Consider the following 27,077-nt stretch of genomic DNA (forward strand, 5'->3'; position numbering starts at 1 on the left):
AGTTTCAGATATTAAGCGTAAAATGTTGCTGACCGTTGCTATCTTTGAAGAGAATTTTTTACGCAGACTAGATTTAATTCTAAAGTTTGTTTTATCGACTTAATAAAACTTTACATACATAGATACGATTTATGTGTCATTAACATCACTACATACTATTATATCAATGCTCACGCACACATATAACATGCATTTTCGTAACACAATTTTGTGTCGAATCAGGTGTTTAACAAATAAGTCTAATTCTAAGAACCTGACATTGTTTGCTCGTACAAACTAATTAATTTGTAGACTACAATTTTGTAAGTACGGATTGCAGAGCTTTTATATTAAGCAAATGTTGTCATAACGTTAACAGCTCTAGATATTGGACTAAGAAATGATAAAGATTTTAATTTAAAAAAACCTCCCTTTTTATTTTTCTCAATATAATTTCTATCTCATAGAGATACGTATTAATTATGTTATTAATGCGTGTACTTTAATTATGAAAAAAGACTTTTGAATCTGTGGTAAAAAAAAAATTGCGATACAAAAATTATTGTGTTTAGAAAATCGATAAAACAAATGACTTTATGATCGCCAAAGTTCTCGCAAAGATTAACAAATTTGCTTGCGTGATGCTTGATGCTTGATTGAGAGTTCCGCTAAGAAAAAGACATAGTGGTAACAACTATATTATAATAATAATCGTAGACGCGTGATGCTTGATTGAGAGTTCCGCTAAGAAAAAGACATAGTGGTAACAACTATATTATAATAATAACAACTATACAAATTTTATATTATGAATTAATACACATAATTACATAAACTGCATTAATTTAATTTTTACAAATATAAACTAATTCATAGTTGCAATAAGTTTATTCGATTAAGTACATTAACTTCACATGTAAAACTTACATAGTTGTTACTTATGCAGTTGCTACTACTATGTCTTTTTCTGTGAGTGTACATAGAGAATTGTAAATGGATTATAAATGGAAACGAACGTAGAGAAAGTCAGCGACAGACACAGTCGATTAAATACCTCTTAGGACGTATTGTCCTAAGATACCATATCGTCTACATTTCCTCGATAATATTATAATTCCGTTTCTGTCGTCAGCCAGAGAGTATCCCGACCCTCCAGCTTATTTAGTTAATTGCTTTTCTGTTTAAACATTATTAATGGAGAACAAATAAATATAGTCCCATCCTTGGACAATAATTAGTATAAACAGTCATATCGATATTAATCAAAAGTGTTGATGACACATGTTGATGGCGTACGAAAGACTAGCGGTGAGGAAGAGAAGAGAGGTTGAATTAGAAAGGAAAATTTTTCTCGTAAAAGAGAGAAAATTCTAGGAACCTGACTTTCGCTTAGATATCCGTCCTCCTTTTTCCATCGGGTATGTTCGATGTATGCACGAGCACGAGGGCGAACAGGTATTTAGGGCATACGCCGTTAACTCCAGAAAATGCATTAACTCGCTGACGCACGCGCAACATACGTTCATGTACTGTAAATGCGCTAAATTGGGTCATTTCAGAGTAACAGCTCGTGCTCGATGATGTGCCACGATTCTCCGTATGCGTGTGTGCGTGCCTGGACAGGTCGTATATTCTTTATCATAGGGCCTTGTGTTATTTTAGCGTTAATTCTTGAATTGACGACGATTTACCCTCTTGAAGAGCACGATAAGTAGAGCTCTGTAGATTTTTACGTTCACTGATAGCTATGCGATTGTAAAAAGATTTTAAAAAAAGTATTTCTGTAAGAGCATGAATAATTGAAATATCCTGAAAGATTTTAAATCGATTGGTTCTCGAAAATATTTCAAGAAAGATCATTTATCGCAATATTTTTTATTTTTCAATACATATTTCTTATAAATGTTCAAATTTCATCAAAGTAGAACTTACTTAAAATTAATTTATATCTGGAAGAAATAATTTTATTGATTGTTTTGTAGCTTATATTATAATCTTCGAAAAGATAAGTGTCTGGTAGACACGCGTAAAGTAGTAAATTAATATACTCATTATAGATCTGCAAGATGAATGACTCATAGTATTAAGCTAATCATACAGGGTAGCCATTGGGAAATTGCTGAAACTGAGTGGCTGCTGTTATTTTATAACGACTGAACAAAGTAAGATGAGTTAAACACTACTGTTCAGAAGAATCATTTTTATTAGTGTATAGTGTAAAAAGAATATATATTTATAAACTCATAAAATAAATATATATTATAAAATATTGAAAATTGGCATAGTCAGTGTTAAAGAAGATCTCAATTATTTCCATGAAAAAAAAAACTTCTTTGAAAATACATTTACTGTTATCAGTGTTAGAAAATATATTAATAACTTTTAAAAGCATACTTCGAGATTATTATATGAATGCAAGTGATTAAGTTATAAGCTATTAGGTCTAAACTTAATCATCGGCCCTTTTTACCAAGTTTTAATGTAAAATCAATTTTGATGAAAAAAAATTAGTATAAAAGAACGAATATTAACCTAATGTTTAAAGTAATTCTTTAAAACGATCCTTTTACTTCAAGAGCATCACTTACTCGAATCAGTTGCTGTTGATAACACTCAGTAGTGACCGTTTTCTTAGATTGGAGCAGCTCATGGTAAACGCCATTTTGATCCCATCAAATACACAGTAATACCTTTTTATTGTGAATGTTTGGTTTTATAGTGCTGGTATCATACAGAACCAATTTTTCATCATACATAAGTGAATATTTTGTGTAAAAAGTCTTTTTTAATCTTGACAACAGGCACATATCCGTCTCTCCTTATTTTCAGGCGTTAGCACAACCTAACAACCCTCTTTTTGAATCCTACCAAGTTTCCACAAATGTTTCAAATTGGCTTACTGCAGATGCATTCGCAAGCTCTGACTGCGTTTGACACGGATTTTCATCCAAAAGCTGTTCCAATTCCTCATCTTCCACTTTTTTCGGTTGATCTGGGCGTTTTTCATTCTCCAAATTGAGATTGCCATCATGAAATCTTTAGAACCAATTTTTACATGTACTGTATGACACAGAGTTTTCGCCTAAAGCCGAGCAAATTATTTCTTGAGCTTCCGCGGCATTTTTCTTCAGCTGGAACGCGAAAAAAAGGCAATGTCTCAAATGCTGCTTTTCGAATGACATAGTTTTCGCTACTATTTTTTGAGATTAAATTCGCAGCACCGACACCTGTTATACCTTATTTTAAAGCTTAAAGATGACGCTTCAAAACGACTGTACAGCAAGAAAAAGATTCAAATGTGAATAAATGCTGTAGTTGTTTGAATATAGAGGGAGGACCGACAATATCTAATAGAAAAATAAATATAAAAAAGGATTGACAATTAGCGAATTTCTGCAACTTTCTGATGGTCACCCTGTAGATGTAAAATCGAGTAGCCACGTAGCCGGTCGCTTATCATTTTTGCTGTCACCGCTCGAATAGTTTTGATCAATCTGGCGGAACAAGCCGGTGAAACCGAACACGAGACAACCTCCTTATTAGTCCTTTCACCTGATGACCTGATTTTTCGTAGCACGCTCCGCCGTCAAGTGGTAGTTTAACAAGACGTTGGCACGTCTATATTAAGGTGGTTACCTACTAGAGTACTAAAAATATCTTATATCCGTTCAACAGGTGTTCAAGATAAGAGTGTCAACGTACTCACGAAGTAATCCGCGACGGATATAAATCGCAACGGAATGCTTTAGAATCAAGCCGCTTGCATTATTCTCGCGAATGTAAAACGATAGGTCACGCAATGGCGTTGATCGTTTTATCCAACACATAAGCCATAAAACGCCACGAAAGCACTTGTAAATTATTCTCATGTATTTCCGCCGCTGTTCTCAATGAAACAACATCATTAATTTTTTATGATTTACCGTGGCCAAATAGCTGTATTAAGAATCGCATTGACATTGTCAATTTGATTGACTTATGCTAATAGATAAATTTAATTCGAAGTTAATGTAATCCTGAAGCATGAATGTATATGCGATAGATTGTCTTAGGCTCGTATCGGCCTTGAATTGAAATTATAGTTATGCATCTCGGAAAAAATCGCTAATTATAATTGCTTTGTTCTGAGTCAACACAGGATATAACTGCTAATGCAATTGATTTTGTGATCTTACTATAGTAGTTTAGTTGAGTTTCTAAATCTGGAAAATTCAGATGCACAATTCAAGAGACTAATATAACAAATTATTTAAAGTATTCAGGTTTCGACTAATATATAATCAGATATTATTTCTTATTTATTGTGTGTTTACATTGTACGATTCTAATAAATTATTTATTATTGTTTACATGAGGGGGGGGGGAATGTTATGTAGAATATATTAGAGATGATGACAGCTCTCGTGCTATGGATCTAATGAAAATCATCGCGCAAAACATCAACTGACACATAGAACAGATGAAGAGAAAGGGAAACTTTTTATAATACATAAAAATATAAGGAAAAGAGAGAGAGAGAGAGAAGTTTCATGTCATTGTATGAATTCAATTGATTAGTCTACTTTTTATATGTGTAACATTTCAGAAATCAGTCTATAAAATCTTATCAAGAATCTTGATGTTATTCTAATTCAAATTCATGCGTTTCCAATATGTGTTCCGTGATTACTGAACGCTGTGTTGTATTCCATTTCGTTCATGTGATTCCTACGCTTATTTATTCTAGTCTTTAGAGTTCTGTTAATCTGGTCTGTGTAAAGCAATGTCCACGGTACTTGAACTCGGTCCGAGTTCTCAAACTGAGAAATGTATAGCCAATCAACTTGCTGTGTTTTCGTAAAAACTGCAAGTCGATTGGCTACTTATTTTATTGAGCTTAAGGCACATTTATTAGATATATTTGATTTTGTAAACTTAGATATACGTTAGTATCTGAAAATTTGATAGACGATTATCTTTAAGTAATAAATTATAATAAATTGTCGTAGTTTATTCAATTCCATATTTTAAGGATTAAAATCTCTATTTTTGAGAAAGGTCTTTTGAGTTTCTGTGAATTTAGTAATTTTTACATATAGAAAGTTACGATTCGAGTCGGATAAAGTGGGAAATTTTCTCCTCGTTTTGTGAGTCTGTCACGTGCCTAAAAAAACTTGCGAAAATTTTCGAATTTTTACTTCAACAAAACTGTTCTGTAATATCCAAAAACTCTTATAATTGATCTCTCTTTTCTTGATTTGTCAGCCCTACAAGTTATTAACTCGCGATCAACTAATACTTCTTTCCTCGAGGCTTTAGAAACTTTGTTTCTTCCGTGGATAGATTTTCACACGCGATGGGTAAATTAGCAGGATTCTTTGTTACTTCGTTACCACGAACCCAATGTTGAACTATTAGATCGGATTATATCTCGTATTTCTGCAAGTTCGCACATGCATACTTCCTTCACACACCAAGATTTGCACGAAAGATACCGCATCCCGATCTTATAATTGGTGGCGTGGGCGACACGCGTCGATTTTGGAAAGCGATAAGCGGAAATATATATTGAAGAAAAGGATTTTTTTCTGTCGTTTCTTCCTCTACAATTTTCTCTTTTAATGAATAACTATCCGCGAGAGATCGCGGAGAGTCCGCGACGGCAGCATCGGCAGATGTGCCTATACTCCTCGTTTCTCGCGACGCTCCACACAAAGGAGTGTCTATGTTTCTACTCTAGCTAATCCGCCTCGTGAAACTCGATATCTATCACGCATGACAACAACTTGTGTGTAGGGAGCTTATAAGTATTCCAAGTGCCGTTTGCGAGCCATTATGTCATCCTCTTATATCGAGCACGTTCCTGTACACAATACTCACGATTGGATGCTTGGTGTGACAAGCTCGACCTAATAATTGTTTATATGCGCATTTACTTTGCATATTACATTAAGAGTCCCGTTTTTTAATCCTTGACGAATTTTAATTATTATCGAACGATTATTCGTTGTGAACAATTTTTCTTTTTCTAGAAATACTATCTTCATTAATCACACAAAATTGTCGTAAACTTAATACCAGCTCTCTACTGTTGAGTTTATGATAATTTTGTCGCTATTTTTTTGTTATAGTAAAATAAAAAATATTTTTTACTAACGACAATCGTTCAACAATGACATCGTTAAGAATTATAGAATAGGATTCTAATATGTTCATACATATATATGTATATACTCGATGTAGATTAACTTCAATCTCGGTTTAACTTACGTACTTTTTATCTTTTTATAGTTCTAAGAATTTATTTTTTTTTATATAAAAATTAGAAAAAGAGGACATTAAGTTTAAATTAAAGTTGATCTATGTTGATAGAAATGGCTTAACAATAAATAAACATTTAAAAAAAAAAATGCTTTCAATATGTACGTAAATGCAATTAATTGAAGGAAACAAAATTAATTGAGTTAATTTAGGATCGAGTTGCATGAATTGTTCAATCGCATAATTTCTTTCGTGAAACATGAAATGATCCCAATTGGAATTCAGGAATCCCTTAATTTGTAACAAGTGATCGTAAACTTCCCACTACCCAGTGAGAAATGACAATGGAATCGACATCGAATTGATTCGACGTCGAAATCATCGAATTGACATCGATTCGATTTCATTGTCATTTCTCACTGGGTAAACACACGCTTATGAATTAGTATTATTATAAACGAGGAATCTTTGTAATTTTTATTTTTCTACAATTTCTGGTTGAACAAGATTTTCTGGACTTGCATTCTCATTTTACGTTTGTTATATAGCAAGTACACTGTTAAAAATCAATAGTGTAAAATTTAACCTAATGTGAGTCATCATTGCTCTTACTCATTAAAAACAATAGTTATTTATTTGGTACTATTGTACCAAATGAGTATACACTATATTTAGTGTAAAACTTAATTATTGTTTTAGTATAAAATAACATTAGTTCAAATTTTTTAATATAAAATAAAAAAAGATTTAGTAGAATCACAGTAGCGACTCACATTAAGTTAAATTTGACACTATTTATTTATTTATTTCATGTATAGATTTGACGGTAATATGATTTTCCTTGTTATTTTTAAAATTTATAAAAATATTTATTACAAATATAATAATAATAATGATATATATATCTTTCCATATTATATAATTATATGTATGTTAATAATTAGTAATTATATATTATTATAATTAATATAATGTCTATAATTACTTATAATAAATAATAATTATTAATGTATTTTATTAATATGTATACATTTGTTAGTCTACAATGAGAATGTATAACTTTATGATAATAAGTACAAATAAATTTGCGTGTCATAATAAATGCGCAAGTTGTAGACAGATAAAAGATTCAACTGATTCAAGATGTTCGTAATATTGCGTAATCTTGTAATCTTCGTTTGGCGATGAATATTCATTATAGGCCTATTTGTATTCTCATCGCACCTTGCTGTTTTTGCAGATTAAAACGGATGGCGATGTCATCATGCTGATCTCTTGCATTCTTTTAATCGGTGGTGGTCTCACATTCCTGATCAGCTTTTTTGGATGTTGTGGTGCTATGTTCGAGAATAGGGGTTTCCTCTTTACCGTAAGTTCGTTCTAATAAAACACAATTCGCTCGCAAGCAGTCTAATTTAAAATCACAGATCCACGAAATATCATGGATATATAAAGATTACAGATTTTCTCATATGTGTTTAATATCTTATAGAAATAGAAATATTATACGTTTTTAATTCTTATGCAAATAATTTTGAGTCAATAGTAAACGATAAATACCATTTTTATAATAAATTTTAAAATAATATTGCATCTTTTAATGTACAAACTTTAATACAAAACACTGGCAGCATTGTTGATTATAGTAGACATCGAGTAATCGATCAATTTAAAACAGTGCAAACGACATAAAATTTAATGCTGTTTAATTTTTAATAGATTTCTAATAGATAATATAACGTAATATTTTCTTCTTGACTTTCTTTTTCTCTCATTTATGATGTAATAACAAATACAGAAGTTTACGTTATTACAGGTATAATTGAGAGAAAAAATAAAAAAAAAAAATTTCATGTAATTAATTTAATTTAATTTAATTTACAGAAAGTGATAAATTGAAGAATAAATCAAATAAATTTTTTTGAAAATAATACACCGTTTTTGAGAAAATTAAATTTTGTACGAAGTTATCTTGTCGTATGTTCTCGAGTTATGTCTTTATCTAAAATCATTGCCTTTCTTTCAAATCGCACGCAGTATCGGGACGAAATTATACAAAAAAGCGAAAACATTTTCTGTGATTACAGTACGGCATTTTAACTTTGGTGGTTTTGATCCTGGAGTGTGTGGTAATTGGCCTCGCTTTTGGACTTAAAGGAGACGTGCGTATTTATAATTATCATATTTCACATTCTTGCGAATTCTAATTCCTTCCAGTGAACCAACGTCGAACACATAATCAATTATATATTTTTTAATATATATTTTTTAAAATAAAATTCACTTTGGTATAAATTTATGCAGGTCGAGAAAGGTACACAAGGCTTCTTGAAGCATACCATCACCAAGTATTATGCGACGTCTAACGATAAAATTGATACAGTGACAGCCGCATGGGATGGTATCATGAGTAAGGTAAAGTAATTAATTAATAATTACGCTAATATAATTTTTTTTCAACACGTTGATATGCGAATTAATAGTACATTAATCCTTCCGGATTTCATATATTCTGCATGTATAAACGCGATTAATTTTCCCGGTGATTTGCTAACTGCATGGCGTGGGTAATTTAAAATATAAGTGAAAGCTGGATATCAGGACGAGTTATCGGCACTTATACCACTTTGTAGTGAAATTGCATATTATAAACGCTTGTCAGAATTTTGTTTTAAAACGTCTTGATGAATTACCGAGATAATGGATAGGAAAACAGACAAATTATGGAGAAGCGTCACACATACGCACTCGCTCACCGCACACAATTTTCTTCCTTAAACTAGAGCCAAGAGAAAAAAATATCATTATTATAAACACGCTTAATTAAATTGTTAATTAAAAAAAAAAGATAATTTTTAACTAACATTTGTAAATACCTATATAATATCTCTTCTGTGTATCCGCTTTTCTTACGGGTCTGCGAAGACTTGTAAATGAAAAAAAAAATTTCACCGATCAAAAACGAGAAAGACAAAATATTCAATACTGATGGAAATATTTGCAGCTCCATTGTTGCGGTGTGGAAAGTTATCGAGACTTTAGCGAAAATAAGAACTGGACTGCAATGGTCGGAAAAATGGTTCCTGAGGCCTGCTGTATAAAAGAAAACGACTTTCTGAAGGATCCCTCATGTCCAATAAATCCCACTTCGTTTAATACGTATCAAGTGGTAAGTTGGATCTTATTTACATTACTTTAAGCTTTTTTTTATATTATTCTTTTTCATATTACGGTGTATATCTAGCACTCGAACCAAGCAGCATTCTAGACATAATTGTTTTGTACGAACATAGGTCGCACATGTGTCTGTTCACGCATAAAACACTTTCCTTTTAACAATTTTCTGAGCGTGACTCAATATTGGCATTGCGTGTTTCTATAGTTGATCCTGTCAAGGTTCATCAGAATTATATTTTCCAAAAAAATAAATATTATGTTTTTTTTTTGTTTAAATTTAGTTTAAAACATGTTTTTAATGTTCTATGTTTTAAACAAAAAGAATTGATAAAACAAAAAAAATTTTTTTTAACATATATTATTTATATTCTATATATTATAATTTCTTTAGATTACTTTTATTTCTATATGTAAATATATACACGCTATATAAGTTGCATTGTGCTCTCAGTTCATTGCCTCTAATCTTACATTTACTAATTTTTAAAATTGAGAGTCTATGAATATTTTATTAAATATCTTTTAACTTGTTATTTTGAGATAATTTTTCTTTTCCTTTTTTTTTTTAGGAAAGAGAAATTAATTTTGATTGATATGTTGTATAAAAATTGACGTACATGATTATTTGATTACATTCCTTATTTATAGGGTTGCTATAAGGCCATAATGACAGCCATAGAGGAGAACGCAGCGATAATAATCGGTGTAGCCACTACTTTGATCTTTATCGAGGTCTTGGGGATTGTTCTGGCGTTGTACCTAGCCTGCTGCTATTGGCGCCCACAACATGGTAGGCTCGGTGTTAAAGTCAATTACTAAATCTCGGTATTAAGCGCGCATAAGTAACTTACTTATTTCCGCTGAACGATTTCCTCGGTCGTTAGGGACGTCAGCTATTCTGTTCGTTTACGGTAAAATGTGACTATTTGACACTTTGCAGTTTATCGATGCGTAGAACCTTCTGGCAAGGAGTAACCTCGAGAGCAGAATGTGCTAAGCTTTCTGCCAGCAGTTCTTTTGAACGCAGTTTCTTTTTCTTTAAGAACTTTGCGAATATCTCGATTGTGTTTATATGTGTATATTTAATATACGTATATAACACATGATGTACGTACACATACATGCATATATGTATATATATATATACATATATATGTATGTACATGCTTTCGTATACTTTCCAATGCAACGGTGACGCAAGTTGAATCCGATGGCATCGTACCGCATCGTGCGCTTTGATCGCATCAGAACTATAACGTAACGAGAATCGAAGGATTACGGATCAAAAGCCATTTAACATTATATACTCGATTGACAGAACGACCACTGATCAAAATGGCTAATTACGATTGCTCTAATGAATATTGGTAAAACTCTTCGATCGCTCGTTAACGACGTATGAATTTCAACGGAAATCGCGTTGAGCGAAAAACGCATAAAGGATTATTCATGATCTTTGTCAATGCGAGAGCTTTAGAGTTGCATGTGCCAAATTATACCACGCGGTCAATTATGGAAATGTGAGTCACTCGTCAAGCGCTTCACCTCGGTTCTAAAGTGCCAATGTATCAAACGCATTCGCTTTCACTGATTGTGAGATTATTAACATGGATTACACATTCGTAGGGACACCGCGAGCAAATCGTTCAACGTTTTGACACATATAGAAATAATCCTTCTTTATTTAGCCTTTTTGGAAATAAAGGGGTTAAATGAACTAAAAAACCAATATGAACGTCATACGGATAAAAATATTTATAGATTCTTTTTATATTCCTCGTCCATCGTAATGTAACGCTCAATGTCCGTTTTTGAACGATCTGTTCTTATTGACACTTGTATTTCGATATTTTTCGTCATTGCTTTGCAACTTTTACTTAAAAAATGCTTTGAAATTTTGGTGAAATAATCAATAATGTACATATCGTACCGGAATACTCCTTAGCCGCGAACAACTTTGTTCTCGTACGAAGACGTGAAATGAGAGACAGCTAAATTTGCAATAATAACTTTAATTGTACATATATCTCAGTTACGATCACCCATCGGGAGACAGTTTGCTTTCCCTGAATTCTTAAACATTCGTTCGTTCATATAGTTATTTTTTCAACATTTTGCATTCTGTCTTGTTAATACAAACAAAAAATTCACATGAGATTTCCGCAATAGTTTTTATAAATGACTGAGGTCAATCCGTGGTGAAAGTGTTGTTGAGTGCAACACAATTTCACGTTCGGGTCCTCGACGACGAAATGAATGCCTCGTCGTGAATGCGAAGAAATTACGGTGTTACACACGCGCGTATCCACATCTCTGAATTGATCACAATCTATCCTATTAAAGTAGAACCTTTTTCTCAATTGGAAGACATTGACAAATGGACGTTCTTTTAGCTTGTGTAGACGTATCGTCAAGACAGGCCTGGTGAGGTGCTGAAGTAAGGATGATTTTGATGGGGTTTATTTTCAAGTAAGACGGAGGTGAAACTGTCAGTTGACAGTCGATCCCTTCCTTGCTGCTGCTTTATGCTGCAGCATCTATTATAGATCTATCATCCATTCTACTCTACAAACGTTCTTTCATGAATTTTATGAAGCATGGTAGCTTTGCTCTTCACCCTTGCATGGCCATGCTGTTGTATAATATTATTTAACGAAGGCAGAGTGTCAGATATATAACGGAAGCAAAAAGAGAGAGGCCCGATTGCATCGTTACATGAACGCAACCTGTAACAGATGCAGAGTGACTAATGTTGGTTTATTTTGAACTGCAGATTTTGCATGGGATAATAGATTATGGATCAGACGGTATCTTGTGATAATGAAAATTATAAGTGTGCATTAATCGTACGATCATTTATATAATCAAAAAAAGCTATTTTTATTATTTCACTATATAAAGCGTATCTTGCCAAGTGTGATGTTCCTCTAAATCACGACTGATTTTGAGTCATTTTTTCCTTAACAGAGAACCGAAATTTATTATAATTTTATAGTCTTTAAAATAAAAAAAACCTTCAAATTAACTTCAAATTAAAATTATTTTAAAACACAGTCTATTTGAAATTAACTTAAGAATATGATTTGCTGTCTATATTTGCAAAACACTCTCTTTTCATCTTTGATCTCGATCACATCTTTGTAAAGGAAAGATCGACTTAGAATTGATCAAAGAAAGTACAGTTCAAAGGAAGTACGTTTGGCAAGAGACACTTTGTATTAATGATGATAAATTATATATTAGATACATAGAGTGATTGAAAGAAATATGGGGAAAATATATAAAGTAGCATAATACATTAGACGTTTAAATATGTGCAATTGTTGTTTCATGTTTACAATTAATCTAAATGACGTTAATTATTATAATTAGACATTTTTCAAGTTCTGCATACAAAGATGTTTATCAATCGTTTACGAATTAGTTACGAAGCAATAACTATGATTGCTAATAGATGAGGCTAAAATTTTATAGAAAACGTATGAGTCGTTAATCAAAGCGTTCCATCTATAAATAATACGCATTTTCGTAATTCTATTAATATGAGTTTAACGTTAAGTATATATATATATGGATATAAAGATCTTTTTTTTTTTTCAAAATAATAAATTATATCAAATGTTACAAACATTTATATCAAATGTGTTTACCATACCAAATAAGTATGCAATTGGGCCTGTAAGTTTCATTTAAGCTTCAGCGTAATTTCATTTTATTTCATGGTGTTTATTCGTATCCGAACAATTATCGGCACGAGTTATTAAACACACATGGCAAAATTCTACTCGGAATTGTGGTACGCAAGTAACATAAACATTTAACTGTTTCTTTTCTCTCTTCTCATTATAGTAGCTTAGTCAGCAAATCTGTTATCTCAATGTTGCAAACGCTATACGGTACCTAACAAATGATACATCACAGAGAGACCGCGCAGGATGAGGTGTCTCATTCATATTTACATATGTAAAGAACAGAAAGAAATGCATTATGGTAAATGGGACAATGTACAATTTCGAGAAGAAATCCATATATCTTCGTAAGAAATCGATAATATGTATGTTAGTGTACTTTCAATGTTTAACATACACTACTGTATACGCAAATCTGTACGTATGCGCACCTAACACACGCGGAGGGCATGAGCCAAAAATTATCCAACAGTAACAAAAAAAATGTTCAGACTGAAAAAATTGAGAAACTAAATTATACGCACACTACAATGATTTGATGCGGATCTTACGAAACGAAGGTATCATTTCCTTAACAGGATACGTGTATATATTATATATATATATATATATATATACTTATATAGAGTATATTTTTGTAGAATTTCTGCGATATCTCGACGCGACATCGTAGAAGTGAAACGCGAAAGAAACTCCCGATTCTTTGTTCATTTCGAGGAGATCGAGAATAAACGAGGAATTAATATATTGCATTTTCGACAATATGATAGCGCGCGTAAGGTAAACGTATCGATTAGTAGACATCATAAACCAATTGTAATTGGACAAAGCGATGAAACGTTTCAAATATAACGCTTTTAATGATATGTACGATTCTAAATTAATTCGTTATTAAATTTTTATAAATGCATTTATTTAAAGTCGTACGTGTCATTAAAAGCTTAATATTTAAAATTTTGTATTACTTTGTCCAACGAATTGGATCATGTCCACTAAGTGTCTACTAAATAACTGATACATTTACTTTATATGGCACGCGTGCCGGATGTGTCGACTACAAAATGCCAAAAAATGATACACAAATGATCTTACGCGTTTTCTTCCGTACCTGAACTTTTCTGAATATATAACAACGAACTCCATATGGCATGAAAGTTTTTAGTTTACAATGTTTACATCGTAGCAATCTTACAAATTTTGCAGTGCAAAGGTAATAATATAGATATCCTAACATTGCTACCTGCTGCATTCCTGCGCAAATGTCGAAGCAACTTTGGATGCTTTCCATTTGGTAACACAAGTATTATTCTATCTTTGTTACTCTCTGAATGTTACGAAAGATAAAATTATGTTTGTGTCACTAAACGGGAAGCACTCTTTATTGTATTCTTGCAACATTGCTGCATTTCTGTGTTAACATTGCAACAATGTTGCAATTTTTCCGTGATGTTTTCGCGAGCCTTTCATGCTGTTTGGGTACAATGCGAATCTCTTGTTTGGAGGATCTACGCTGTTATTTGCAATCGTGGACCGCATGCGGTATTGTGTGTGCGATTATTCACTTGATGAGACGTTTTCGTTCGCCGTTCTTTCTCCGTGCTGGCGTGCGTGTACGTACACACGAATCGACGGTATATCTTAATGCGGACGGTAGTTTTTACAACGCTATTTAAATCGCTACTAATTATTCATGCCGCACATTCTAGACATTTTCGTTTCCAGTGTTAACTTGTTGGTGCTGCTGTTGACGAGGCATTAAGAGCATGGAACTGTTGAGTAGTGCCTCCTAGCACGTTGAGTCCTTAGTGCTCCTGTGCCTTGCTTGCTTGAAACTCTAGCTGCTAGCCCAAGCCTAGGCTAGCTAAGAAGTCGGCCGACAGAAATCAATTCTTTAACGCTTGAGTTGACGAAACGTTTCGAAAAAAGAAACGAAATATATATATATATATATATATATATAAGAAAAAGAAAATAAAAACATACTACATTGGCAGTGACGTAAAAAAATATATGGCGAAGTGTTACATGTTTCTTTTTCGAAGAGGAACTCATCAATCCTACATATATATTTTAATATGTATATAATACATATATGTAAGATTGAGATATATATATATATATATATATATTATATATCCCGCGTGTCGTGCATAACCGCAAGCGGTACACGCATTATATATATATATATATACATAAAACGATACGAAGTATCTCAAAACGTCAACTGTAAATTGCTAACATTTCATAGTTTCGTTAAGTGTTTGTTTTGTATTATGGAGGTACAAGCGTTTAAAATGATTCATAGGCGATATACTCTTACAGAAATTTAATACTGAAAGATTAATTATTTTTGGAGCACACTGAACAATTATGCTTTTAATATTTAAGATATTATAAGTAATGATCTTTTTAATAAGTCATTATCTTTCAGTATTAAATTATAGACCTCTGTAAAGATGACGAAATCCGACTCATCCAATGACGAATCTTTTCCTCTTTCCTTTTCCTCTTCCGGTTCTTGGTCATCCATTCACAAGTTAATGCAGATGAACGTGACAGTATATGTACATACAAGATATTATAATATTTTTCTAATGAGTTTTAGATGCTTGTACTCACAATTTTGAATACTCACGCGATGTTTCATCTCTCAACGGATACGTTTAACAAAATACTTGTGACAAGAATCCAATTTGTATTTTTGACATTCTTTTCGTATTATTGCAAATTTTTGTGAAAGTGCTTTTTATACATACACTTACTAAATAATTCTTGCACAAAGGTCATTGTTTCAGTAGCATTTAGAAGAATATACATATAAGTCAGACAGATATAACGCTACGAAATGCTAATGAACCGATTGCTCGAATTATTAAAGATGTACATTTATTTGCGAGAAGATGTCTCATTTGAAGAATTTCTTGGTCAGAAAGACGAGGAAGGTTTTTGTTTTTACGTAACATTCTATGATAAAAATTTCATACTTACGATGATTCTTCAACCTGATATATATGATATATATATACACACACACATACACACTTCTAGCTTTATATTTTTCTTAAATGTATCTATATATGTATATGTACCTGAGTAATTAAAAATTTGTCAGATATTTATATCGGATATGTAATTATCTGAGAAGTAGGAATGGCACGTCATTGCTGACAGCGTATATAGAAATCGGCAGAAGCATTTTACATAACGCATATACTTTGTGAGCAAGCCACGAAGTCAGAATGTTTATATTAAACGTTAATTTTCTTTTTCTTTATTCTTCTTCGATTGCCGTGTATGAAAATGTGCTGCACATCACTGTTTTCCAATAGAGGAAGTAATAATGAATCAAACCTCCTTTTACCTCTGATACAAGTATCGAAGTTATGTCAAAAGAGTATTTCATTTATACTTTATGATTCATATCACGCATAATTAATGACGAGCCATGATTATGCGTCGCCTGCATATATAAGAGCGATACAGAAATATCGCACAGGACTAATTGGAGGATTGAAATTCTCATTCACTTATTTAGCTAATAGTTCAAAAACTATAATATATAGTGAAACGCTTGTTTTTATATAATGTGCAGTTTAATTTAGAAATGAAGATCACGTTTTTTGCATGGAATATTATGCACTATGGGTATTTATATTTATTTTTAAGCGTTCGCATAGTGTATCCGTCAAATAGCTTAAAAATAATGTAAAGGTTCTTTTATTGCAATCTAATTCCTATGTGAAATATACCAATTCAGAAAAGAAATCGTTCTGTAAATTAATTCAGGAAAATATTATAGTTTTAAAACAATAACGTCTTCATTTCTTTTCTAACAGAAAATACGTGTGTATTTGACAACCAAGATTATTAAACTTTCGAATTAAATAGGGATAAATGTTGCAATATAAACTACCTGATTCTTACAACGCTGTCTAATATGTAGTATTCCATAATATTGAATGTGTAAATTTCAGAAAAGCTTAAAGTCAAGGGGAAAACAGTTTAAAAAACGAAAAGCCTAAGACATCAGTTTAGAAATCTCACGTAGAATTGTGGAAGTCGAGTCAAGATTAATGTGACATTTACATGTTTACTCTGAAATTGCGATAAAAATAATAATATAAATGCGCGTGTTGGTAGTCGTATGCTATGATATATGATAAATTTAGTTTCGCGTCAAATCAATATATTATGATGTATATCTACGCAAGTATCTTTTTGGTACTAAAGATACAAAGTATATATAGACTATTATGCAAAAATTATTTTTGAAAAACTATGTGAGATATTAAGATTACCAAAAAACAAAGAAGACAGGACACAAAAATACGGCCAAGAATGCATGATATTCACTTAGTTTAAGTTCAAAGTTTAAAATATTTAGTAACGTTTGGTTTCGTTTCGGTGCAATTAAGAATTATCATGTGAAATAGGTGTATCAAAATGTATTCAAATTTTATATACAGAGACTGATACCTGACCTAAAATGTATATATATATTTGAGATGCGATTATTGATATACAGTTGTATTCCAATACATTATATTATTAACAATGAGTACTGTACAATTGCATATATTAAGAATATAGTACGATTGATTTTTGTTAAGAGTATTATGTTTTTTGTAAAAAAAAAGAGAAGCTGTATACACAGAACCAAAATAAAAATTTTATATATATTATTCATAAATGCCAGATAAAATGTGTAATGAAAATTGTTTTCTTCTATCTATTCTTCCGTAATGTAGCAACATATCAAGAATCAGTCGTTTCGCAAAATCCATGCTCTAAGACAGTTGGATACAGGTACAAAATATTGAAATTTGATATAAATGTCGACAGCTTATTCATAACATATTGATATTTTATAACATAATGATTATCAATTTTTTAATTTTAATAATAAAAATCTTTTTTTCTTTCTCGCTCACAACATAATTTTATTTTATCTTTTAACATAACTTTCTTTCTCTAGAACATTGAGAAATTATAAACATTCGGTTTATAAACCGTTTGCGAGCAATTTTTGATTCTTGGCGAAGCATCCATCGGATCACTACTGATACATAATGTGTATTCTATCGATATCAATATGTTATACTCAGGTAATATCATTAACTGCGTTTATTTTATTATCTGAAGATGGCTCAATCAAGAAGCTATATGTCATAATGTAAATAATTTATTGTTATATATTTATCTCAATTTACATAATTATATTTTACATCTTGACTTTTACACTCAGAATTGTTTAATTGACTCTTATATCTTCTGAGAATATCTTTGTAGTGTTTTATCCATTTTTAAAACTGTGTAAGTAAATTCTGTACTTCATGGAAATTTTCAAAAGATAAAGAACAGTTGAATTAAAAGATGTGTTCCATTTTTACGCTCACACTGTAAGTGTAAGTTCATTCTTGTTGTTCAATATTAAACAAAGCAAATATTATAAGCACAAAGTGAAAGTGGTATTGTCTTTTTTGCAGAAGCAAAAAATTTAGTAGTTTCGATGTTTCTCTCTCTACATTGGTACTGTGCGTACAACTTATATGTACTACAATTCTAAAGATTTGTGCGAAAAAGTAGTTAAATATAATATAATAAAGACACGTCTTTAAGAGAGCGTACAACAAAACAATAGTTATATTGAATGTTATTCATTAAAGATAATTTTTCAAGCTTGCTAATTAATTCCGTACCAATTTTATATCAATTTTGTTAAAAATAAATATATGTAAATTAAATGGTATGACATCAATTGATGTCTGCACATTCACCTTCGACTCGTGACTTGTAATGTCAACTACTGTTAACAAATTTTCACGAAGTAATGGAATTTACTCATACAATTAAAAATTGATACTCCACTGTATAGTTTTAATGAGATAATTAAATGGTATGACATATTCATGCAGCTCTTGCATATCTAAAAAATGAAATACGCAGACTCATCTTAAATCTAAGAAATTTACTTATGAACATTTTTACATTTGTCTTTTTTATATGTCTACGATACCTTTTATTTGCAACATGAAATGTTATTTTATGTTCATATTAATATTAAACTTCTTGTATATACATGATAAAAAGATAATTGTTTCAGTAGATTTGTATTTTTGATTATACTTAGTAATTTTCAACAGAGATTATTTTACACGAAGAATGTAATAGAAATAATTGTTATTGACAAGTACAAGTAGTACAGCGGTAGTTTTTCGTTAAATTAAGTTACGCATTGAATGATTCTAATATAATTCTTATAATCTAATTCTTATATGATACAATTTATGTACATTTATTTTAGCATATTTACTTTAATGATAGAGCTTACTAATTGTAATATTAAAGTATAAAGCGTGTATCTACAATACCAAACTTACGTACGAGATTGTCACACATGAAACATATATATTCATAATATCCTTTTATCAGCTGTCCATTTTTCATTTTCGTTGAATTAAAAACGCAGCAAACACGACACAGTTTTCTCTCTCCTAAGATGCCCCATAAAATGTAAATCTTCTCATATTAGAATAGCGCAGCCGGATTACTCTTTCTTGCGAATTCTTTGAGTTAAAGTTTACATTTTTAATTCATCCACGTAGGATGACTCGATAGGCACAGGGGATTAGGAGAGTAAAGCAAGTCCTATTGAGGCGGGCCGCCCATCATGCCCATTGGTTGCATGCCTTGGATTCCATATGGTCCTGGTCCCTGTGGTGGACCTTGACCAGCAGCCATGGGCGAATGCATTTGCATCGCTGTGTTCTGAATTTGCTGTGCGGAAGCTACTTGAGTTCCCGCCGGGGACGACACAACCTATTATAAACAGATGTAATTAATTTGATATTTTTCTATTAAATTTTTGTACGAATGTTTTATTAGCGACATTCGTTGATATCTCAAATTATTAAACTTAACTATATCAGTCATATACGATTTATTATCACATTTTCCATGAATTTATGATTGTAAATAAGAAATAAAATTAGAATATTGCCATTAGTCTTACACTATATATTTTAAATATGTTCTTTTCAGCTAAACTTTTTACTTTTCTTATTTTTCTCAGAGAAAAAGAACAGACCAACGTCAACATGATAAAATTAATTAATTTCTATATCGTATAAAAGAGATGACGTAAAAAAGTTATTTGATTTTCGCTTCTAACATAATCTAATAGCTTTATGATTAACACACTTAAGTTTCTTCTAATTGAGATAATTACCTGTGATATAACCGGTGGTTCAGACGGTAATGTGAAATTAGCTAAAAGATCGCGTACAGCGGGGAACAGCGAGCACTCTGACTGATTCGCGCCGTACTCGGCGAATCTCTTCAGCTGCATAGACGCTGCCGCAATCGCCGTGGGAGGTGGAGTAAGATCTCTTCTGTCCGCTAGCTGCGTTATATTCGTATTGACATCATGCACAAACGGCAACACCAAGGACGGTGTCTCTCCTTGATATGATATACCTAGTCTTGTTATTTGCAACTACGAAACAAGTGTATAAGCTGAAGAATCGATTGAGAATAAACAAATCACATAAAGAACACAAATACTCACGAAAAATAGAATTTTACTCCTGCAAACGTGTACTCCCTCCGTACCAGGAGGCACGATTGGCCCCGCGGAAGGTGGAATACGCAAACACAACTGCACGGACCACTTCAGCTGCTGCTGCTGTACAAGACTAGGGACTAGATCCAGCTTCATTATTTGCACGAAATCCTTTAACACTTTGAAACGTACGTTAAGCATTCTACCGAAACCGGACAGTGTATTGTGTTTGTAAGGCGGGGCGGCTACCCGCGTATCGAAGAACTTCTCGATAATCTGCGAACAAAGCAATTTATTTCTTTTTAATTATTCATACCGAGAAAGTATAATCATGTCACATCACATTCATTTATTATTATTGATTTTAATGACATAATAAATAAATATATATATTTTATATAGCGCTCATATTGACCTATTTTTTTCTTATTTGAAGTTTACTTTATTTTCTTAAGTGACTTATGTCGCGTAGCTATACAAAGCGTCTGCTTCAATTACCTGTAACTCTTCTACGCTCCATTGATCTTTATACTCTGGAAGTGAAAGAACCTTGATGTGAAGAGATTGAAAATGTGTAGGATTTAATCCAACTCTGCATTGCAAGCTCTCAGATTTGAAATGTACCACACCGGGCTCTGCATTGATACCAGTTAACTATAACACAATTTGTGTGTGTATATGTGAAAAAATGTATTTTATTTTATTAAGAATACGAAAATTATATACGAGTTGTGCCCTGCAGAAAATACTTTAATCATGCTAGACAGACAAAACTTCAAACTTGTATACCCATGATAAATCAAATATAATAATTGTAAGTGATCAAATCTTTTTGTATGAACTCTAAAAACGTTACGAATTATTAAAGTATGTGTCTAGCACGATGATAAAAATCGATTCAAAATCTCGAACGGAGAAAGAATTGACCAATCGCATTGATACGACTGAATTATTCAATATGATTGTTAACCCTTTCTCTGTCGGAGATTTCAAAGCGACTTCTTGCATTATAGCTCTAATACAATAATAATGTACAAGACTTTAAAAAATCTACTGTAACTGTACTGTATTATAATTAAAAAAAAAAAACCGACTTTTTGCATTATTGCAAAGTTCACTTACGCAATCTTCCGTTTGGATAAAGCGTTGTAACTGTCTCCGCATATAGACGCAGCCTAGAAATCTTTCAAGCGGCGACATATCTGGACCCGGTAAGGCAGACGGATGATTCGATGGGCAGCAAAGCATTTCTAGAGCCTCGTGCGTGAGAAGAGTTGGCACGGCACCTGCCCAGGACCTCTGTGGTAAAACCCTGGAGATGTGACTACCGGTCTTATGATCAGAGGCTTGTGGGCTATGCAGCGCTGCGTGACCCGGGCTTTGTCCAGGTCTCGCGGGAGAAGGTCTCGGTACACTGGGAGATCCAGGCCAGTTAGAGGCAGCCGGGGAAGCCATACTTTGAGAAGCTGGAAAAGGACTACCATCGATATGACCTGAAAATTTACGTATCATTGTTAACATTGTAAAGATAGTTTTAGCTCGCGTTAATTATTTGATTCAATATTCCTGATGTTAATAACTTTAACTAAAAATTATCATCATTTTTAGTTTGCATTTGTCTGTTTTTTCAAACATTAAAAGTGTAAAGACTTTTGGTGAAGATAAAGAGATAAAGACCCAGTTATTAGTTCATCAAAAACAAAAGCGGTAAATCTGAACAGAAAAAAGTTAGATACGCACGTGCACTCGCCGCATCATGTACGCATAACTGAGGGATTGATGATAATTTACTAATCGACGTGAGTGGCTGAAGCATTTCGTTAAATATATGAATAATTTATGCTAAATTCGTATATCTTATTCAAATGAACTTCTACATGATTCTTTATTGTGCGCATTGATGCAGTTTTTATTAAGAGGTCTGTTCTTGCATCAGTTCAGACAGTGCAAGAATAAAGAACAGGCCTTCTAAAATATAAAGATGGAAAAATTGATTTCTTGTCACGCATACCTGTTTGCATAAATGAACCAGCAGGAGAATGCCCTACTTGAACATTACTGCAAGGACCAGGCGATGATGTTGGCATAAGACCAGCCGGACTAGGAACGTGCATCGGATTTAAAGGACTGTTTGCAACGAGTCCGGATCCAGGAGACGGATGTGGTAACATATTAGGTGTATTTGGCGGCAACGACGGCGGAGAAGCTAAATTAAATGAAGTTGCAGGACTGCTCCCGAAACTTTGATGTTGATTTGCCTAAAAAAGTTTGAAATTAATCGAATATCTTATTAAGGCGCTAGTCTACTAATTTTGAGAAAAATATTCCATTATAATAGAAACGAGAACTAGAAAAATAAATCCTAAGGTAACACGCACAAAGTAATAAATAAAACGCTTCTCTAGAGGACAAAAATCTGAAAAGAAGAATAATTTATTATCTTAGTTAGATATATGTATTTAGAACTTACCTGGGATATATTTGCCGTATGAGGACTGGCTGGAGTGTGAGGATTACTACCAGATGGAGGTGTGAGCGGTGGATGAAATCTCAGACCTTCGCGCTGCTGAGCGGGCGATTGAGGCCCACTTCTATGATGACCTAAGAAGCTTACATTGCCTCCAGCACCATCACTGTCCATAGTAACAGGCGACGGTGGATTATCATCCTCCGACTGAGACCTTCTTCTATATACTGCGTTCTCGTCGACATATTTTGACAAAAATGCCTATGATGACAAACATGATTATTACGAACAAACTCTTTGAGCATTTAATTACTGAGTCTTGGTTTTCGGATATCTTACTTTTAGACCCTGCGTAGGAGTAAACTCATCGACGACGTTACTTCTGTCAAAACGACTATAAGCACCGTCGCGTAAGCTCACCAAACCACCGCCGCGCAAACGCAATTCCAAACAATACATTCCTTGATACGCTATCCTTACTAAAGTGACACATTGTGGCATTATAGTAAACGTTTGTACCGGCACTCGTGGTCTCTGTAGAGAGGAATTTAGCCGTAAATCTGAACCGAAAAAAGGCAGAAACGCGCGTGCACTTACCGCATGCACGCATAACTGAGGGATTGATGGTAATTTACTAATCGAAGTGAGTGGCTGAAGCGTTTCATTAAGTATATGAATAATTTGTGCCAAATTCGTGTATCTATTCAAATGAGCTTCTAGTTGTTCCTTCATTAGAGAATGCGCATTGGTCACCGTATTTGTTGGACCTATGATACAAGCAAAACTTTCGTTATTACATAATTTCCATCGATTGAACGTTCGAGATTGATATCGGAAAACTTACTCCTACCAAATACCATCTTAAATGCTTTGTCGTTCGTACTCCACTGTATAGTGACAGTTGCACCTTGATTTGGACCATACGCAAGAACTAGCTTGCTATAACTATAAGACTTAATGCTAACCATGTTGCGTAAGTTATATTTTTCTGGAATAAAAAAACAATATGGCGAATTATATAGAATTTATGTAATACACGATATGCAATTCATTTTTTTCAATGCAATGTGTAACGCACCTATTTTGAAATATTCAGCTAAGTCATGAACTATCAAATACAAATGCACTATCTGTGCCCAATCGTTTAGCAAAACATCTACAGTGCGAGAGACGATATCGGCTGTACCCATTTCATATTGAAAGTAGACTGGCCTACGCAAACCTATCAAATACAAAAATTAAACTTAATATCTGATATTAATGAAGCAGAGAGGACAACATATATTTTATTTGCTCACGAGAGCATATCTGATTTTACTTAGAATTAACGTGTGCAATATCGTAATTAAAGTAAGACTTTTACATATCGCTCCATAATGCATAAGATATACATACAAAAATAAATCAATTAGAATCTTTCATTTTGAAGAATCCTTCACTATGATTGATCAATTCCTTTATGCCTTATGTGTTAAGCAGCGTTATGCAAAGGTTTGTGCTACAGCCTTATACTATAAATTAAAATAGAAATACATTCTTGTACGTTATGTGTATATATACATATACATAAATACATATACTTACATTTTTGAAAATTTAACAATAAAAAAGTAAAAGACGCATTAATAAAATTGTAATAATACCTCATTGTTAAATTCCTAACTTTATACTGTAAAGTTATGAAAAATACACGCGTTAATGGACAAGAAGAACTCTAGTATAAAGAAACAGTATCAATACCTTGTTCTTTGGGATGACTACTAGAGAGAGGACTACCATAAAATACAAATTCCACCGTCCAAGTTTTAGCCATTCCTTTACCCTGAACTCTAATCGAGACACTCAAAAGTCTTTTGAGAAGAGCGTGCCAAGCACTGCTCGTAGCTATACTCGGTGATGGTGCAGGCAATTGAACAAGTTTGAGTACCAATGCCGTAGCGTTAGCCTCGACTTGGAGTCCCTGATGGGCTATCTCCCGTCTAGTAAGCTGCGTATTAATATTAAATTAAGACAACTTGTAATACGGAAGAATTCATTATTGATATACATGATATTTCAAACGTATTTTGCTAAATGACGCGCTATATGCAAAAACCAACGAAAGTAAAATCTTACTTCTTGAGCCAGAGTTACGAACGGTATTCGTTCATCGCATAAAGCGACAACGTGCGCCAATTCCGGAATAAAATAAGCCGGATGCTTTGGTCTTCTATTCTGTGGTGTTCCTGCCGTGTCTGTCCTTCCTCCAACCCCAGTGCTTCTACGTTTGTTGTTAGACGTCTCCACCACTTCTGTAATGCACCCCCCATCTTGATCATTATTCCCTAAAAAATCCACCCGTTAATCCCCCTAAAAGTAACAGAGCAGTATGCCGATACCACACTGAATGATGCCAGATGTTAATTACTATCCGTACACTGTATTACATTGGTAACGAGCAAATAAGAATATTAGTAAGAGTTAGTAAGAAAATTAATATTAACATTCTCACACACAGGCAGGATAGATTAGATTATATGTATTTAATTTTTGAAAGCATTGCGTAACATATAATTACAATTAATTAACACAGCTCGATAACACAGTTAATTATAAACAGTGCTGGGCATGTATCTAATATTTTTGTTTGAAAAATAATAGGATTTAGAAAATAGGTTTAGAAAACAATTGTATTTTGTATTTCAAATACTAAGATTGACAATCAATATTATTATTTGCATTACAAAATACAAAAAAAAACTTTAAATCTTTCTATTTTAAATACAAAATAAGTAATATTTTCATTTTACACCAATTATTTGCAAGTATATTTTGTATTTCATGTGCTCCATTGAAATACAAAATATACTTGCAAATAATTTGTTTTAAATAAAAGTATTTTAAATGCCCAGCCCTGTTTATAAAGATAGTTATCTATATATTATATATTAATTACATATTAGTACGAATTCTATTTTATTTTCGCAAGCCAAGTGTTTCTCTTTTTCTATCGAAAACAAAAAATGCAGAAGATATTCAGGGTGTGTGTGTCGCGCGCGCGTATTATGATTACATTAATCTGATTTTAATCAATTGAAGAAAAACCCGAAGTTCGCTAAAAGACCTGTTATTGACACATACTTAAGTGAAACTCTCATACATATAGTATAACGTATATCTATCATTGGTATTAGTTGAGAAAAAAGTAAAAGTGTTAATAAAGAAATTGTTACACATACACACGCGCGCGCGCGTGTGAAGATTAAGATAATAGTCCTAAATTGCATTACAAACTACAATTACATAATACAGCATATATCAGGTTTATTCGCATTGCATGCTCGAACATACTCCAACATGCTTCTATCACAACTGTTACTCACTCCAACAAGCGCGTTAGAGTGAAACAATTTAGTGATAAACAGTGATAATATCGTTATTATCTTTAATCTTATCTTATTATTTTTAATTATTGAGTCTATCTAATAATTATCTAGAATAAGGAAGTCTGTAGTATTATATAAGGATAGAAAAAAAAGATGACACAATGTAATTATAAAAAATTAAATAAAACAAACGAAATACGTGACTTAATAAACAATAGATATTGATACATAATTTCTCATACTTAACCTTATATCAAAATATAATTTAAAATTTGTATATATCTACTCACCACTATCGACACTTGTAAATGGACCATGAGTAATCACAAAAGTATCAAACTCAATAAGGCTTTGGACTTTCAAATACATTTTCGGTATTTCCGTTTCTATGCTATCATCGTGTGGATCATCTTCGATGGAACTATGCTTCACTACAGCAAGATAGAAAGAGCACTCTATTTCACATGGTGAGCTTTCTTTCTCTTTGAATGCGACAATCTAGAATAAAGTATATGTAGATATACAAGTCTGTGTGTGTGTGTGTGTGTGTGTGTGTGTGTGTGTGTGTGTGTGTGTGTGTGTGTGTGTGTGTGTGTGTG

The 27,077-nt window shown here is 32.6% G+C and overlaps 2 protein-coding genes across 3 annotated transcripts in view; one reads left to right on the forward strand and one right to left on the reverse strand.

The window, feature by feature from the left end:
- Positions 1-15,440, forward strand: part of Tsp66E (Tetraspanin 66E) — a 42,302-nt gene extending 26,862 nt beyond the window's left edge. The window contains exons 4-9 of one of the 2 annotated variants that reach the window (XM_018548113.1): positions 7,460-7,588; positions 8,307-8,381; positions 8,524-8,634; positions 9,224-9,388; positions 10,045-10,186; positions 14,808-15,440. In XM_018548113.1, coding sequence (XP_018403615.1) covers positions 7,460-7,588; positions 8,307-8,381; positions 8,524-8,634; positions 9,224-9,388; positions 10,045-10,186; positions 14,808-14,833 — 648 coding nt within the window. In that variant the 3' untranslated portion in view covers positions 14,834-15,440. Of the gene's footprint in view, positions 1-7,459; positions 7,589-8,306; positions 8,382-8,523; positions 8,635-9,223; positions 9,389-10,044; positions 10,216-14,807 lie in introns of those variants that run through there. The other variant, XM_018548112.1, reaches the window with a different exon arrangement.
- Positions 15,441-19,409: 3,969 nt separating this feature from the next.
- MED14 (mediator complex subunit 14) overlaps positions 19,410-27,077 on the reverse strand; it is a 10,921-nt gene continuing 3,253 nt past the window's right edge. Inside the window, exons 11-24 of the mRNA XM_018548062.1 lie at positions 26,769-26,976; positions 25,229-25,437; positions 24,854-25,100; positions 24,192-24,335; positions 23,958-24,101; positions 23,711-23,880; positions 23,453-23,647; positions 23,117-23,374; positions 22,658-22,904; positions 21,769-22,139; positions 21,145-21,300; positions 20,653-20,922; positions 20,314-20,580; positions 19,410-19,904 (exon numbers count right to left, since the gene is read on the reverse strand). Of these exons, the coding sequence (XP_018403564.1) occupies positions 19,734-19,904; positions 20,314-20,580; positions 20,653-20,922; positions 21,145-21,300; positions 21,769-22,139; positions 22,658-22,904; positions 23,117-23,374; positions 23,453-23,647; positions 23,711-23,880; positions 23,958-24,101; positions 24,192-24,335; positions 24,854-25,100; positions 25,229-25,437; positions 26,769-26,976 (3,057 nt within the window). The 3' untranslated portion in view covers positions 19,410-19,733. The remainder of the gene's footprint in view (positions 19,905-20,313; positions 20,581-20,652; positions 20,923-21,144; positions 21,301-21,768; positions 22,140-22,657; positions 22,905-23,116; positions 23,375-23,452; positions 23,648-23,710; positions 23,881-23,957; positions 24,102-24,191; positions 24,336-24,853; positions 25,101-25,228; positions 25,438-26,768; positions 26,977-27,077) is intronic.

The sequence above is a fragment of the Cyphomyrmex costatus genome, unplaced genomic scaffold (genome assembly GCF_001594065.2).
Source record: "Cyphomyrmex costatus isolate MS0001 unplaced genomic scaffold, Ccosl1.0 scaffold70, whole genome shotgun sequence".
Taxonomy (NCBI): Eukaryota; Metazoa; Arthropoda; class Insecta; order Hymenoptera; family Formicidae; genus Cyphomyrmex; species Cyphomyrmex costatus.